General features: G+C 47.9%; 1 protein-coding gene across 10 annotated transcripts in view; it reads left to right on the forward strand.

The window, feature by feature from the left end:
• Window positions 1-5410: 5410 nt before the first annotated feature.
• PCDH7 (protocadherin 7) overlaps window positions 5411-12204 on the forward strand; it is a 421527-nt gene continuing 414733 nt past the window's right edge. For all 10 annotated transcript variants that reach the window (XM_037829537.1, XM_037829536.1, XM_037829538.1 and 7 more), the window contains exon 1: window positions 5411-9626. In XM_037829537.1, the coding sequence (XP_037685465.1) occupies window positions 6453-9626 (3174 nt within the window). In that variant the 5' untranslated portion in view covers window positions 5411-6452. The remainder of the gene's footprint in view (window positions 9627-12204) is intronic.

Genomic DNA, 12204 nt, shown 5'->3' on the forward strand with positions numbered 1-12204 from the left:
AGATTTTTCCCCAAATTCCTTAATATATTATCCATCTGAGAGGTCATTATTCATAGCAGTACTTGACACTTCCTGTCATGGTAGCAAAAGAATGCTAAATGTCTCAATTTCATACTGCAAAGGGCATTGGACTGTCCAATTTTACCATAGATAGTAAGAGAAAGCCCCAAATAATAGGATATCCTGCTTTGCCTTATTAAGAGTGTTTTTTTTCCCAAAATGAACTCACATTCTGCAACATACAGTGTTCCCCCCAAACTTAGGTTTTGAGAATGTATACAAATTAATGTAAAGTTGAAAAAAATCCATAAACTATCTTGTAAATAAAAAGCAAAGCATTTTTCAGTTATAGTAACTGCTTGGATTTTTATATATGCAGTATAAATTGTGAACCTGTGTTATACTACATATGTTTTTGGCAGTTAATGTTTTGCAGATTGAAAGAAAGTATCAACTGTCAATCTGTGCTAAACTTAAAGTGAAAATCATTTCTATCAAGTGTTATTTTAAAAGCTAAGACACTATTTAAATCTGAAAATGAGGCATAGTATGAATTAATATTTAGATAAACACTGTCTTCCGGAGTTCCTTTTTATCTATAAAGTTTTTTTTTTTATACTGGCATTGTGGAGATGTGTTATAGTTACCCACTAGGCAGTGTGAGGTGGCTCAATTTAATTTTTAGGAAAGGTGTGTTCTTTTTGATATATTGCAATATATGTCTTTCCATACATGATTTCATGATTTAAACAGCACAACTGATTCTGTTTCTTGGCTAGAGACCAATTAAATAACCACTGATGCAAGCAGTTATACCCGGCTTAAAAGGAAATCTGTGGTTTCCTTATTTAAACTGCTAAGGTTTAATGTCCATCAAAAAGGCTGTAATTGCAATAAATAATTTAGCCATTTTAGTCTACTACACATTATAATACTACGTGCCAGGATTTAAGGGTTCAAAATATGCTTAAAGTTTTTCACAGTTCCAAAGATCAGAATCATACTTGCTATAATACAAAAGTTATGCAGCTGTTTTTTAATCTTTGAAATAATATGCATCTAAGAACAAATGTTTCTAATAATTATTTGAGAACTGAAGTATCAAATTCCCCAGAATTAGTTGAGGAAACAATTGTTCACAAAAAATTGGAAATCATGTCTAGATACACGTAAATGTATGTAGAGAACCATTTTTGAGAAGATGAAAGGTCAATGGATTTGGAGACGTAGAAGTGTCATTTCCTCTGTTTGTCCCTTGGTGGAGTTCTTGAGTCACTTTCTCCCTTTCTGTCAAACTGCTTTACATTTCTTTCCAGAACTGGCTATCATGTTTACTGTATTTAACCTTTTTCTTGTATTGTGAATACTGCGTCTATTATAAATGAAAGCCCCCCTGAGATGATGTCTACGGCACCTACTTCTTCGTATTCTTACCCATAGATTTTAGCTGCGATGTTACTTCTCTTCCTGACTTTTCTTGAGGCTCAAACTACTTCACGGACCATGAATGCTATTTTTCAGCCCAGTCACTGAAATTCCTTAAAAGCAAAGCGGTTTTAAGCATCCGGGGTTAGTAGGTGAAAAAAGAAAGAAAAAAGTAACAACCAACTACCGAATATTGTACGTTTAGGGTAGGATATTTGGCACAGGCAAAGTATCAATGGTTAAGTTTTTATTGGCATGGTTTTTATATTTTAGCCAATTCCATATTTATAAAATTTTGGCTCTCAAAGAGACATTTGTTTTTATTGTCTTTCAAAACAACAATAAAAAACACATACAATAAAAGAAGCTAGGCAAGAGAAAACAAACATTCCCATCATTTCAACATTCTTTCAAACATTTTGCTTCCTATAATGAGAGGACGTCCTACCACTCTGGTCAATGCCATCTTTAGGTCAGAGATCTCGTTTTCTCTCACTTCAGTTCTTGCCGCCAAAGCAGCAGCAGCGACCGGCTCTTTATTGCAGCCGGCTACACTTTCCGATCCCATTTCCTTCGGAACCCTTTCCTCTCAGGTGGAGAAGATAAATGCAGCCTCGGGTCTAAGAAGCCGGGCTGGGTCTGTGGGCGGAGCGAAACCGGATATCGTATTCCCTTGGTGAGGTCTGGAACGCGAGGTGGGGGTGGAGGATTAAATCCCCGGGTTCCATTTAATGAAATTGCTGAGCACTTGTGACACTGCCACTAAGACTGCGGAAATGGGGCGGGGGTGGGGGGAAACGGCTTTTCGCCTCCATTCATCCTCCGTGCCGCGCCGGCGGGAGGCTGGAGTGATAGAGTCAGTCCCCAGACAGGGGGCGGAAGAAGACTGGGAGCTCCAAACCTTGTAAAGGCGCCCTGAGGGCTCTCCTCACCTCGCCCCCACTCCCACCCCGCCCATTCCGTTCCCTTTGGCCAAGAACCGCGCCGCTCGGCAAAGCCGCTGTCGCCTCTTGGCAGCTCTGGGGAACAGGTCGGAGTTGGGGACGGAGGGGGAAGGGAGGCCAGTCGGGTTACTCTTTGGCCCCCGCAGTCTGGCCGCTCTGTTTTCCATGCCGCACACGTCGGACCCATTTCCCACGCTGGCTTGGCTTAGCAGTGGAGTTGGTCTAGATGAGAGTGGGGAGGACGACTTCTCCTTCGCCAAGAGAAAACCACCCCACTGTGAAGGACACGCTGCAACTCCCTCCCACCCCAACCCTCCCCAGTCATCGGGGAAAATTTTTGCAGCGCGCTGGGAAAATACCGCCCACTCCTTCGCTCTCTGCAAGTGTGCGCCTGGCTAGTGCGCGCCAGGGCTGCGAACAGATGCCTGAAGACGCGGAGGGGCTTATTCAAGTTTACGGTCTGGAGAAGGAAGAGGGCGTGCACAACGTCTCTGCCCACGCGGCTGCCTGCCTGAAGTTTGCAAAAATCTAGTAAAGGCGGCGAGGAGAGTGAGCGCACTGCACCATATTGCCGCGCATCGGAATGCACGGGCGCAAGGCCGCAGAGAGAAAACGGCTTCCCTCTTCTTCCTCCGAGTCAGGAAAAAAGGGAGGGGAGGACCCTCTGATAAACCCGAGACCCAGGCAAATATAGAGGGGATTTAACGCTACTACCACTTAACCCACCGCGAAGGCGCTGCGGTGCCCGCCTCCAAACCTCCCCCCCTTCTTCCCCCTGCTCGGGACTGCGGTGGAACACACTGAGCCTGCGCGCTGGGCTTTTCTCGCTGATGCTGCAGATACAATGCAAAGCCGCTCTGGTGGCGGCGGCGGAAGAGTTGGGAGGGGAGACAGTTCCCGGCCCTAGCTCGGGAGGAGGAGCTGCCACCCCTGGAGTCCTGCTGCTTTATCAGACTGGAAAATTCTGGGCAGCACCCTGGCACACACCAGTTTCACCACACACTTCCGTGCTCCGCGCCCCTGCTGTCGCCCATAGGAAGAGCTGGAAATCTCTGCCGCCTCTTCCCCCATTCTTGTTCTCTGCGCCCGCCCAAACACGGAGCGCTACATTTGCTCGTAGACTTTACTGGTGTTTGTCTTGTTTAAATCATTTTGCTTCCCCACACAGGTCTCATAAAGTCAGAGTACAAGCTCCGGATGGATTTCTTTTCACTTTAAAATTTCCTTTAAGGGGAAGCCCTCGTATGCCTAACAGATTGGACAGAGGAGACGAATTGAGAACATAACAAATCCTAATAGTAACCCTTTTTCTCTTTTGAGGTGATAAGAATTCTCCCCAAATGTCTCCTGTCCGCCTCAATCCTCTTACTCCTGGCAGGCACCCCTCGTTTAACAGCTGTTGAAATGAATTAAAAGTGAAAAACTACAGTGCAAAAGAGAAACACAGCCAAACCTGAGAGTTGATGAGGCGGCCTGCCGTGGGCGTGATTGGAAACTGGGGGAATACCACGGGTGATCAAGTAGCATGAAGTCAAAAGGAGAGAAAAGGAGCTGAGGACACTTTGGTAAACAAAGTTGCCATTAAAGTTTATTTCCCTTTTATCCAGATAGGTGACGCTACACTTTGCCATTTACTGAAGGCTGCAGGTTTTTGCTCACAAAATAATGTCGAGGCTTTTAACATGTGTTTCTTCCCCAGGCGCGCGCACACAGGGTCTGCCACAGTAAGCATGCGGGATGACAGGAATGCCAAGCATTTAAACAAAGATAGGCATCCCCTTCCCCCGCCCCCAACCCAGCCTTCCGAAGTCTACGCTCCCAAAAAAGGATCCCCGTTCTAGCTCTCTTCCGAGTTTATGTTCTTTCCAACCACTGCAGCTCATCATGGTTTCTCAGAACACCAGCGTACTTCCTGGGCGCACGCAGGATCCCCAAGCCACCCTTAACCATGCCCTGACCCAGATGCTCAATCTCAAACCCGAGACACTTTCGCGGGGAGGACATCTTCTCTGAGGCGCGAGAAGAAGGAGAAAAATTTCCTGACACTCTCTCTAGTGTGCTCAGACACTCACTCGGCCTTAGAGCCAGGAAGAAATTTATCTGCTCAAGGGAGAGAAAATAAGGACCCTAGAGATGACCGCGGCAGCACTCGCTGGGGAAGGGGGGAGGGCAGGCTTATGTTTAAGGAGAACTGGCTGGAGTTGGGCACTCAGAACAGCCCTGGGAGTTGAAGCTGAGCTTTCCGCCGCCGCGGCTGGCTGGTACTCCCCCTCGCCTCCCTTCCCCCGGCCCTCCTCCCTCCTTTTTTGCGAGTGTGTAGTTTCGGCAGCTCGGCTGCTGCCGCTGTCGCCACGTCAGGGACGAGCCCGAATGGCGAGCGAGCTCACAGCAGCAACCACCACTTTGGGCAAACTTGAGGGTTTCCAGCTCCCGGCGAACTAACAGGAGCTTCTCAGTTGCCATTTAGTGTCTCCCAGCCGCAGCGCCGGGAGCCACCGGAGCGCTTGCGCCAGACTCTCAGAAACGTGAAAGGGGACGAGACAACTGCGGAATTCACCCGCCCTGCCAGGGCACTTCCGAGGCAACAACCTACTGGCACTTTTTCTCCCTTGACAAACTGGATTTTTTTTTTTTTTTTTTTTTTTGTCAAGCTTCTTGGCAGCTGTCTCTGACTCCACCCCCATCCCCTCAAATGCCTTTTGCTTTTCTTCGGGAATCCGGACAGAATTGGGCATCTTTGTTAATTGGCACTGGGGGAGCCCAGCCAGGCGTTTTCGCCCGGCCATCGTCGCCTCTGCTTCGAGCTCGGTTTGCTCACCTTTGAACTGCAAAAAGATCAAGTTCACCTCCAGTTCCCTGCATTGGGATTGAGAGGAAAGAACAAGGGAGCGTGCAGGAGAGCGAGTTGGAGAGGGGGAAAGGAGAAAGGAGAGGAGGGAGGAGAAAGGGGGAGGGAGGAGAAAGGGGGAGGGAGGGAGGGAGGGGAGGGATCGAGAGAGAGCGGGGAGAAAGAGAGAGAGGCTGCAATCTCCTCCCAGAATCGCGCACAGCGCTGCAGATCCCACTGCTCCGACATGCGGGCCCAATGCAGGTGAGGAAAGGCACGGACTCTGGGGCTGCAAACCCAAACTTGGGCACCGCGTGGTGCGCCTCAGCCCTAGCCCCCGCGGGCTAACGGCTGCTGCGGTTTCAGGAGGCGGCTTCGTGACTAATGACCTTGCGCAGAGTTGTTAAGAAAAAAGAGAAACCCGAGCTCTCGGGGATTGAGAAGGTGCTGAGGCTCTGGGCGTCTCTGAAGATGGCTCGGTCTGCTCTTCAGCGCGCCGGGTAGACCCGGCTGCGGACCGCGCTGTGACGTGAGTAGTCTCCTCTGCACCGTGCCCGGAGAGACCTGCCAGGGATTTTTCATTCTTGATCTGTTGGCTGGCTCCCCTGCTGCCTAAGCGGAGTCGGAGTTGAGACTGGCTTGTTGCTGGCCCTGGCGCCTAGTGCAGGAAGAGACTCACGTTTGCCCCGGCAGCCGGAGAGGGTACAGAGGCTGGGTCTGGAGTGAGTGACTGGAACGTGAATTGGACTCAACTCGAGTAGCAGCAAAGACTAGCGGGGCTGGCTGGTGGGGGTGGCTACATTCCCCGCCGCCTCCGGGCTCCACCGTCCGCCTTAACGGAGTGGTTCCGGCCCCAGCCGACAGAGTCGGGTCGAGAGACCAGGATCCTCCGCCCGCTGCCGGGATGATTCTGGGAGGCGGGGGAGTGCAGAGCCCGCCGCGCGCAGTGTCCCGTAAACTGTGAGTACAGCCACTGAACGACGGCCGGCCAGCGGGCGATTAGCACCCATTGCATGAATTATGAAACAATAACTTTCAGAAGAAGCAAAAGGAAAAAAAAAAAAGGAAGGATCTATCGCTGATCCTCCGAGGCCGACTCTGCACGCTGCTCTTGCCCCCTCCCTTCCCTCTCCCTTGCTCCTTCTTTTCTCCGGGAGGGGAGAGGACTGGGGCGAAGATTAACGGCCGGCCCCGGAGGAGGGGGACACCGAGGGGGCTGTGGTTAGAAGGAGCAGTAGCAGCAGCAGCAGGAGAAGATGCTGAGGATGCGGACGGCGGGCTGGGCGCGCGGCTGGTGCCTGGGCTGCTGCCTCCTCCTGCCGCTCTCGTTCAGCTTGGCGGCCGCCAAGCAACTCCTTCGATACCGGCTGGCGGAGGAGGGCCCCGCCGACGTCCGCATCGGTAACGTCGCCTCGGACCTCGGCATCGTGACCGGCTCGGGCGAGGTGACTTTCAGCCTCGAGTCGGGCTCCGAATACCTGAAGATCGACAACCTCACCGGGGAGCTGAGCACGAGCGAGCGGCGCATCGACCGCGAGAAGCTGCCTCAGTGTCAGATGATCTTCGACGAGAACGAGTGCTTCCTGGACTTCGAGGTGTCGGTGATCGGGCCCTCGCAGAGCTGGGTGGACCTGTTCGAGGGTCGGGTCATCGTGCTTGACATCAACGACAACACGCCCACCTTCCCGTCGCCGGTGCTGACGCTCACGGTAGAGGAAAACCGGCCGGTGGGTACGCTCTACCTGCTGCCCACTGCCACCGATCGTGACTTCGGTCGCAACGGCATCGAGCGCTACGAGCTGCTCCAGGAGCCTGGGGGCGGCGGCGGCGGCGGCGAGGGCCGGCGCGCTGGGCCTGCCGACAGCGCCCCCTATCCAGGGGGCGGCGGGAACGGCGCGAGCGGCGGCGGCATGGGTGGCTCCAAGCGGCGACAAGACGCGCCCGAGAGCGGCGGAGGGGCTAGCCCGGGCGGCCGCAGCAGCGTGTTCGAACTGCAGGTGGCCGACACTCCGGACGGCGAGAAGCAGCCGCAGCTGATCGTGAAGGGGGCGCTGGACCGTGAACAGCGCGATTCTTATGAGTTGACCCTGCGGGTGCGCGACGGCGGCGACCCCCCACGCTCGTCGCAGGCCATCCTGCGGGTGCTCATCACCGACGTGAACGACAACAGCCCCCGCTTCGAGAAGAGCGTGTACGAGGCTGACCTGGCGGAGAATAGCGCCCCGGGGACCCCTATCTTGCAGCTGCGCGCGGCCGATCTGGATGTGGGGGTCAACGGGCAGATCGAGTACGTGTTCGGGGCGGCCACTGAGTCCGTGCGGCGGCTGCTGCGCCTAGACGAGACGTCTGGCTGGCTCAGCGTTCTGCACCGCATCGACCGTGAGGAAGTGAACCAACTGCGCTTCACTGTCATGGCACGCGACCGCGGGCAGCCCCCCAAGACTGACAAGGCCACCGTGGTGCTCAACATCAAGGACGAGAACGACAACGTGCCGTCCATTGAAATCCGCAAGATCGGGCGCATCCCACTCAAGGACGGGGTGGCTAATGTGGCCGAGGACGTTCTGGTCGACACCCCCATCGCCCTGGTGCAGGTGTCAGACCGAGACCAAGGTGAGAATGGGGTGGTCACCTGTACTGTGGTGGGCGACGTACCCTTCCAGCTCAAGCCGGCAAGCGACACAGAGGGCGACCAGAACAAGAAAAAGTACTTCCTGCATACCTCGGCCCCTCTGGACTACGAGACGACCCGGGAGTTCAATGTGGTCATAGTGGCAGTGGACTCGGGCAGCCCCAGCCTCTCCAGCAACAACTCCTTGGTGGTCAAGGTGGGAGACACCAACGACAACCCGCCGGTTTTCGGCCAGTCGGTGGTGGAGGTTTACTTCCCGGAGAACAACCTCCCCGGCGAGAGAGTGGCCACGGTGCTGGCTACAGACGCGGATAGCGGCAAGAACGCGGAGATCGCCTACTCGCTGGACTCATCAGTGATGGGAATCTTTGCCATCGATCCCGATTCTGGGGACATCCTGGTCAATTCGGTGCTGGACCGCGAGCAGACTGACAGGTATGAGTTTAAAGTTAATGCCAAAGATAAAGGCATCCCGGTGCTCCAGGGCAGCACCACGGTGATTGTGCAGGTGGCTGACAAGAATGACAATGACCCTAAGTTTATGCAGGACGTCTTTACCTTTTATGTGAAAGAAAACTTGCAGCCCAACAGCCCGGTAGGGATGGTCACAGTGATGGATGCTGACAAGGGGCGCAATGCAGAGATGAGCCTCTACATAGAGGAAAACGGTAATATTTTTTCCATTGAAAATGACACGGGGACTATTTACTCCACAATGTCTTTTGACAGGGAACATCAGACCACATATACTTTCAGAGTTAAGGCTGTGGACGGGGGAGAGCCTCCCAGATCAGCCACAGCTACAGTTTCTCTCTTTGTTATGGATGAGAATGACAATGCTCCCACAGTTACCCTTCCTCGAAACATTTCCTACACTTTACTGCCACCTTCAAGTAATGTCAGGACAGTAGTAGCTACAGTGTTGGCAACAGACAGTGACGATGGCATCAATGCAGACCTTAACTACAGCATTGTGGGAGGGAATCCCTTCAAGCTGTTTGAGATTGATTCCACTAGTGGTGTGGTTTCCTTAGTGGGGAAACTCACCCAAAAGCATTATGGCTTGCACAGGTTGGTGGTGCAAGTAAATGACAGTGGGCAGCCTTCCCAGTCCACCACGACTCTGGTGCATGTGTTTGTCAATGAGAGTGTTTCTAATGCAACTGTGATTGACTCCCAGATAGTCAGAAGCTTGCACACCCCACTCACCCAGGATATAGCTGGTGATCCAAGCTATGAAATTAGCAAACAGAGACTCAGTATTGTCATTGGGGTGGTTGCAGGAATTATGACAGTGATTCTGATCATCTTAATTGTCGTGATGGCAAGGTACTGCAGGTCCAAAACTAAAAATGGCTATGAAGCTGGCAAAAAAGATCATGAGGACTTCTTTACACCCCAACAGCATGACAAATCGAAAAAGCCTAAAAAGGACAAGAAAAACAAAAAATCTAAGCAGCCTCTCTACAGCAGCATCGTCACGGTAGAAGCTTCTAAACCAAATGGACAGAGGTATGATAGTGTCAATGAGAAGCTGTCAGACAGCCCCAGCATGGGGCGATACCGATCTGTTAATGGTGGGCCTGGCAGTCCTGATCTGGCAAGGCATTACAAATCTAGTTCACCATTGCCTACTGTCCAGCTTCACCCCCAGTCACCAACTGCAGGAAAAAAACACCAGGCCGTACAAGATCTACCACCAGCCAACACATTTGTGGGAGCAGGAGACAACATTTCAATTGGATCAGATCACTGCTCTGAGTACAGCTGTCAAACCAATAACAAGTACAGCAAACAGGTAAGATGATTCCAAATACATTTAAATATGATCCCAGTGAGGGCTAATCACTCTGAGACAGGACATCTGTAAAGCTTCGTCTTGTTTTTAAAAGCTATTACTTAAGCTTTTTAGTAGCAGGAATTTTATGTCAATTCATTCACCATTAATTAAGCTGGAGCCATCTACCCTTCCAAACCAAGGTGCACCACTGTATTTGGAAAGTTAGACCTAAAGTTCAGGAAGCTCCTAAAGGAAATACTGAAAGTAGGCAGTGTTTTGTACTTCTCTTTGTATTTGACAGCCCTAATTGATCCTATTTTTTCTGTATCCAGAATAAATATGTCTGTATGTATTTGGATGGTTAGCTTTAACCTGAAATTACTTCCTTTTGTGGCTAATAAGTGATAATTGCATTCACAGAGAAAATTTCAAAAGTTGCTACTGGCATCTGTATACAATGGACACTTTAAAAGTGTTGGCTATATGCAGGATTGTATATGCAGGATTTTACAGATAAGCAGATACTTGGTAAATAAGTACCAAGTTTACTTACTTACTATTGTGATGAGAATGCTGAAATACTTACTATTTTGACAAGAATGTTGATTTTAAAGTAGTTAGTGATATGCAAATATCGTGCAAAACTGCATTTTTAAATACTTTGGTATCTATAAAAATTCAGCCTCTATCGTGATATGCCTCCAGCATTTGCATTTTTCATGCTTAGTACTAAAAGTTTAAAAGCAAAATTAAATTGAACAAGCCATTAATTATTTCAGCCACACAACAAAAATATTCATGGTTGATGTACTATGTGCAAGAATATTTTGGTGTGCATTGGGATATACTGAGAATATAAAAGTTGGATGGATCATCTGACATTGTCGTTTTTCAGTGAAATGTGGCAAGAGTATAAAGAATGTATATCCTGAGGTGAACTTTAGAAAACATAAAATTTATTTTTGAAAGTTTTGCTTGTGTGATATAGAATTCACAGAAAGGTTACTTTTTACACCCACCCAGGTTTATTTGGTACACAACAGGTAAACCTTTTTGGAAACTCCTTTGTTTAATGCTGTAAGAAACTCTGCTAACAAAACATTACACATTTCTTACTGGCAGGACTCATCTCGAGAAACACATTTATGACTATTAAATCATACCAAGTATTAGTTTTTCTATTAAATATGCTTTGCAAATTGAATGTGTGATCTGAGTAGACTTGAGGCAAAGGAAAAGTCATTTTTTAGCCATGGGGATATTTATTTTTATTGCTTGCATAATTATTAAAAGTTTCCTAAATAAATAAATAAATATAAAAATATAAAACTTTACTGTAGCTATTCAAATAAGCAGAAGCAGACTTAATATGCCTTTGTAGCTAATAAAGCAATCCAAGGAGACACAGGTTTAAGCTACATTACATTAAATGACTTTTGAAATTAAGTCTTTCATGCACGTGTTTGAGTTATTTATTTTAACCTGACAGTCAACATAGTGGGGACTTTATTATGTTACTGCTTTACTTGGAGTTAGAAGCAGATTTTTGTTTTGTTTTTAGTGCTTTTATCACTTTTATGTCCAGTGAAGATTCTAGTTAATGTAGATTATTTGTAAGATTACTTATAACCACCCACAAATAAATTGATGTATTTCTCTAGAAAATGGTAAATGTAATGTAAAAAGCGCAGAGATCTTTCTGCAGAATATTTACTTCTCAGCTGTCATCCTTATGGTACTTTTTATCCTGATGCTGAATGGCATTTATGTTCTAAAATTGTGTAATCTTATGCTTTTGGATGGACATATCAAAAGTGACAGTCTCATAGCTATTTTATGCAAACACTTCATATGTTCTGTGCTGTCACTTAAGCTTCGTTTGGCTCGTCAGATGGGGTCAGCTCTATATTCTTGAGTTTTTAAAGCAGCCAATATCCATACCATTGGCATCCAGTTTAAAGGGCAAGGTGATAGCCTTAAAAATAAACTAATGTGTGATGTTAAGTCACTTAACTGAGCAAACAAGTCCATATACCAAAAGAGAAAACCCACAAAGCAATAGGAATGAATCATGCAGTTTGCCAAAAGTGATTTTGAGAAACTTGTATGTCATTGGGTATTCAAAAGATGTATAAAGTTTTAACCACAATAAATAACTGACCTAAAATGAAATAAAGACGAATGAAACACATTCCCCTTAATGTAATTGGTAATCGTAATTGATACGCTTCATCTCCTCTATATTGCTGTCAAGGGATAAGGGATCCACTGGTTACAAAGTTACATTCTGTTTAGACATCTAACATAATAACAGGGTTCCTTTTGTTCTGATTTTTGTTTGTATCATAAGTAGATGATTTTCTGTTTTTAAAAAGATATTATCGTTATTTTTTGCAAATCTGCCTAAATGTATTTTCTTTGATTAAGTCTGATGTAAATTATAAAAAAAGAACACAGTGTTTTGTAATAGTTTCTCCATTTATGTAAGGAAAAACATGAGGGATGGATTCTTTTAATTCCTTACAGTAGGGATTAATTAAAAATCTTTGCTTTCATCTGATGTAAAGCATTCATTTATATTTATAGTTTTCCTGAA

Source organism: Choloepus didactylus, chromosome 3, assembly GCF_015220235.1.
Source record: "Choloepus didactylus isolate mChoDid1 chromosome 3, mChoDid1.pri, whole genome shotgun sequence".
NCBI classification, from domain to species: domain Eukaryota; kingdom Metazoa; phylum Chordata; class Mammalia; order Pilosa; family Megalonychidae; genus Choloepus; species Choloepus didactylus.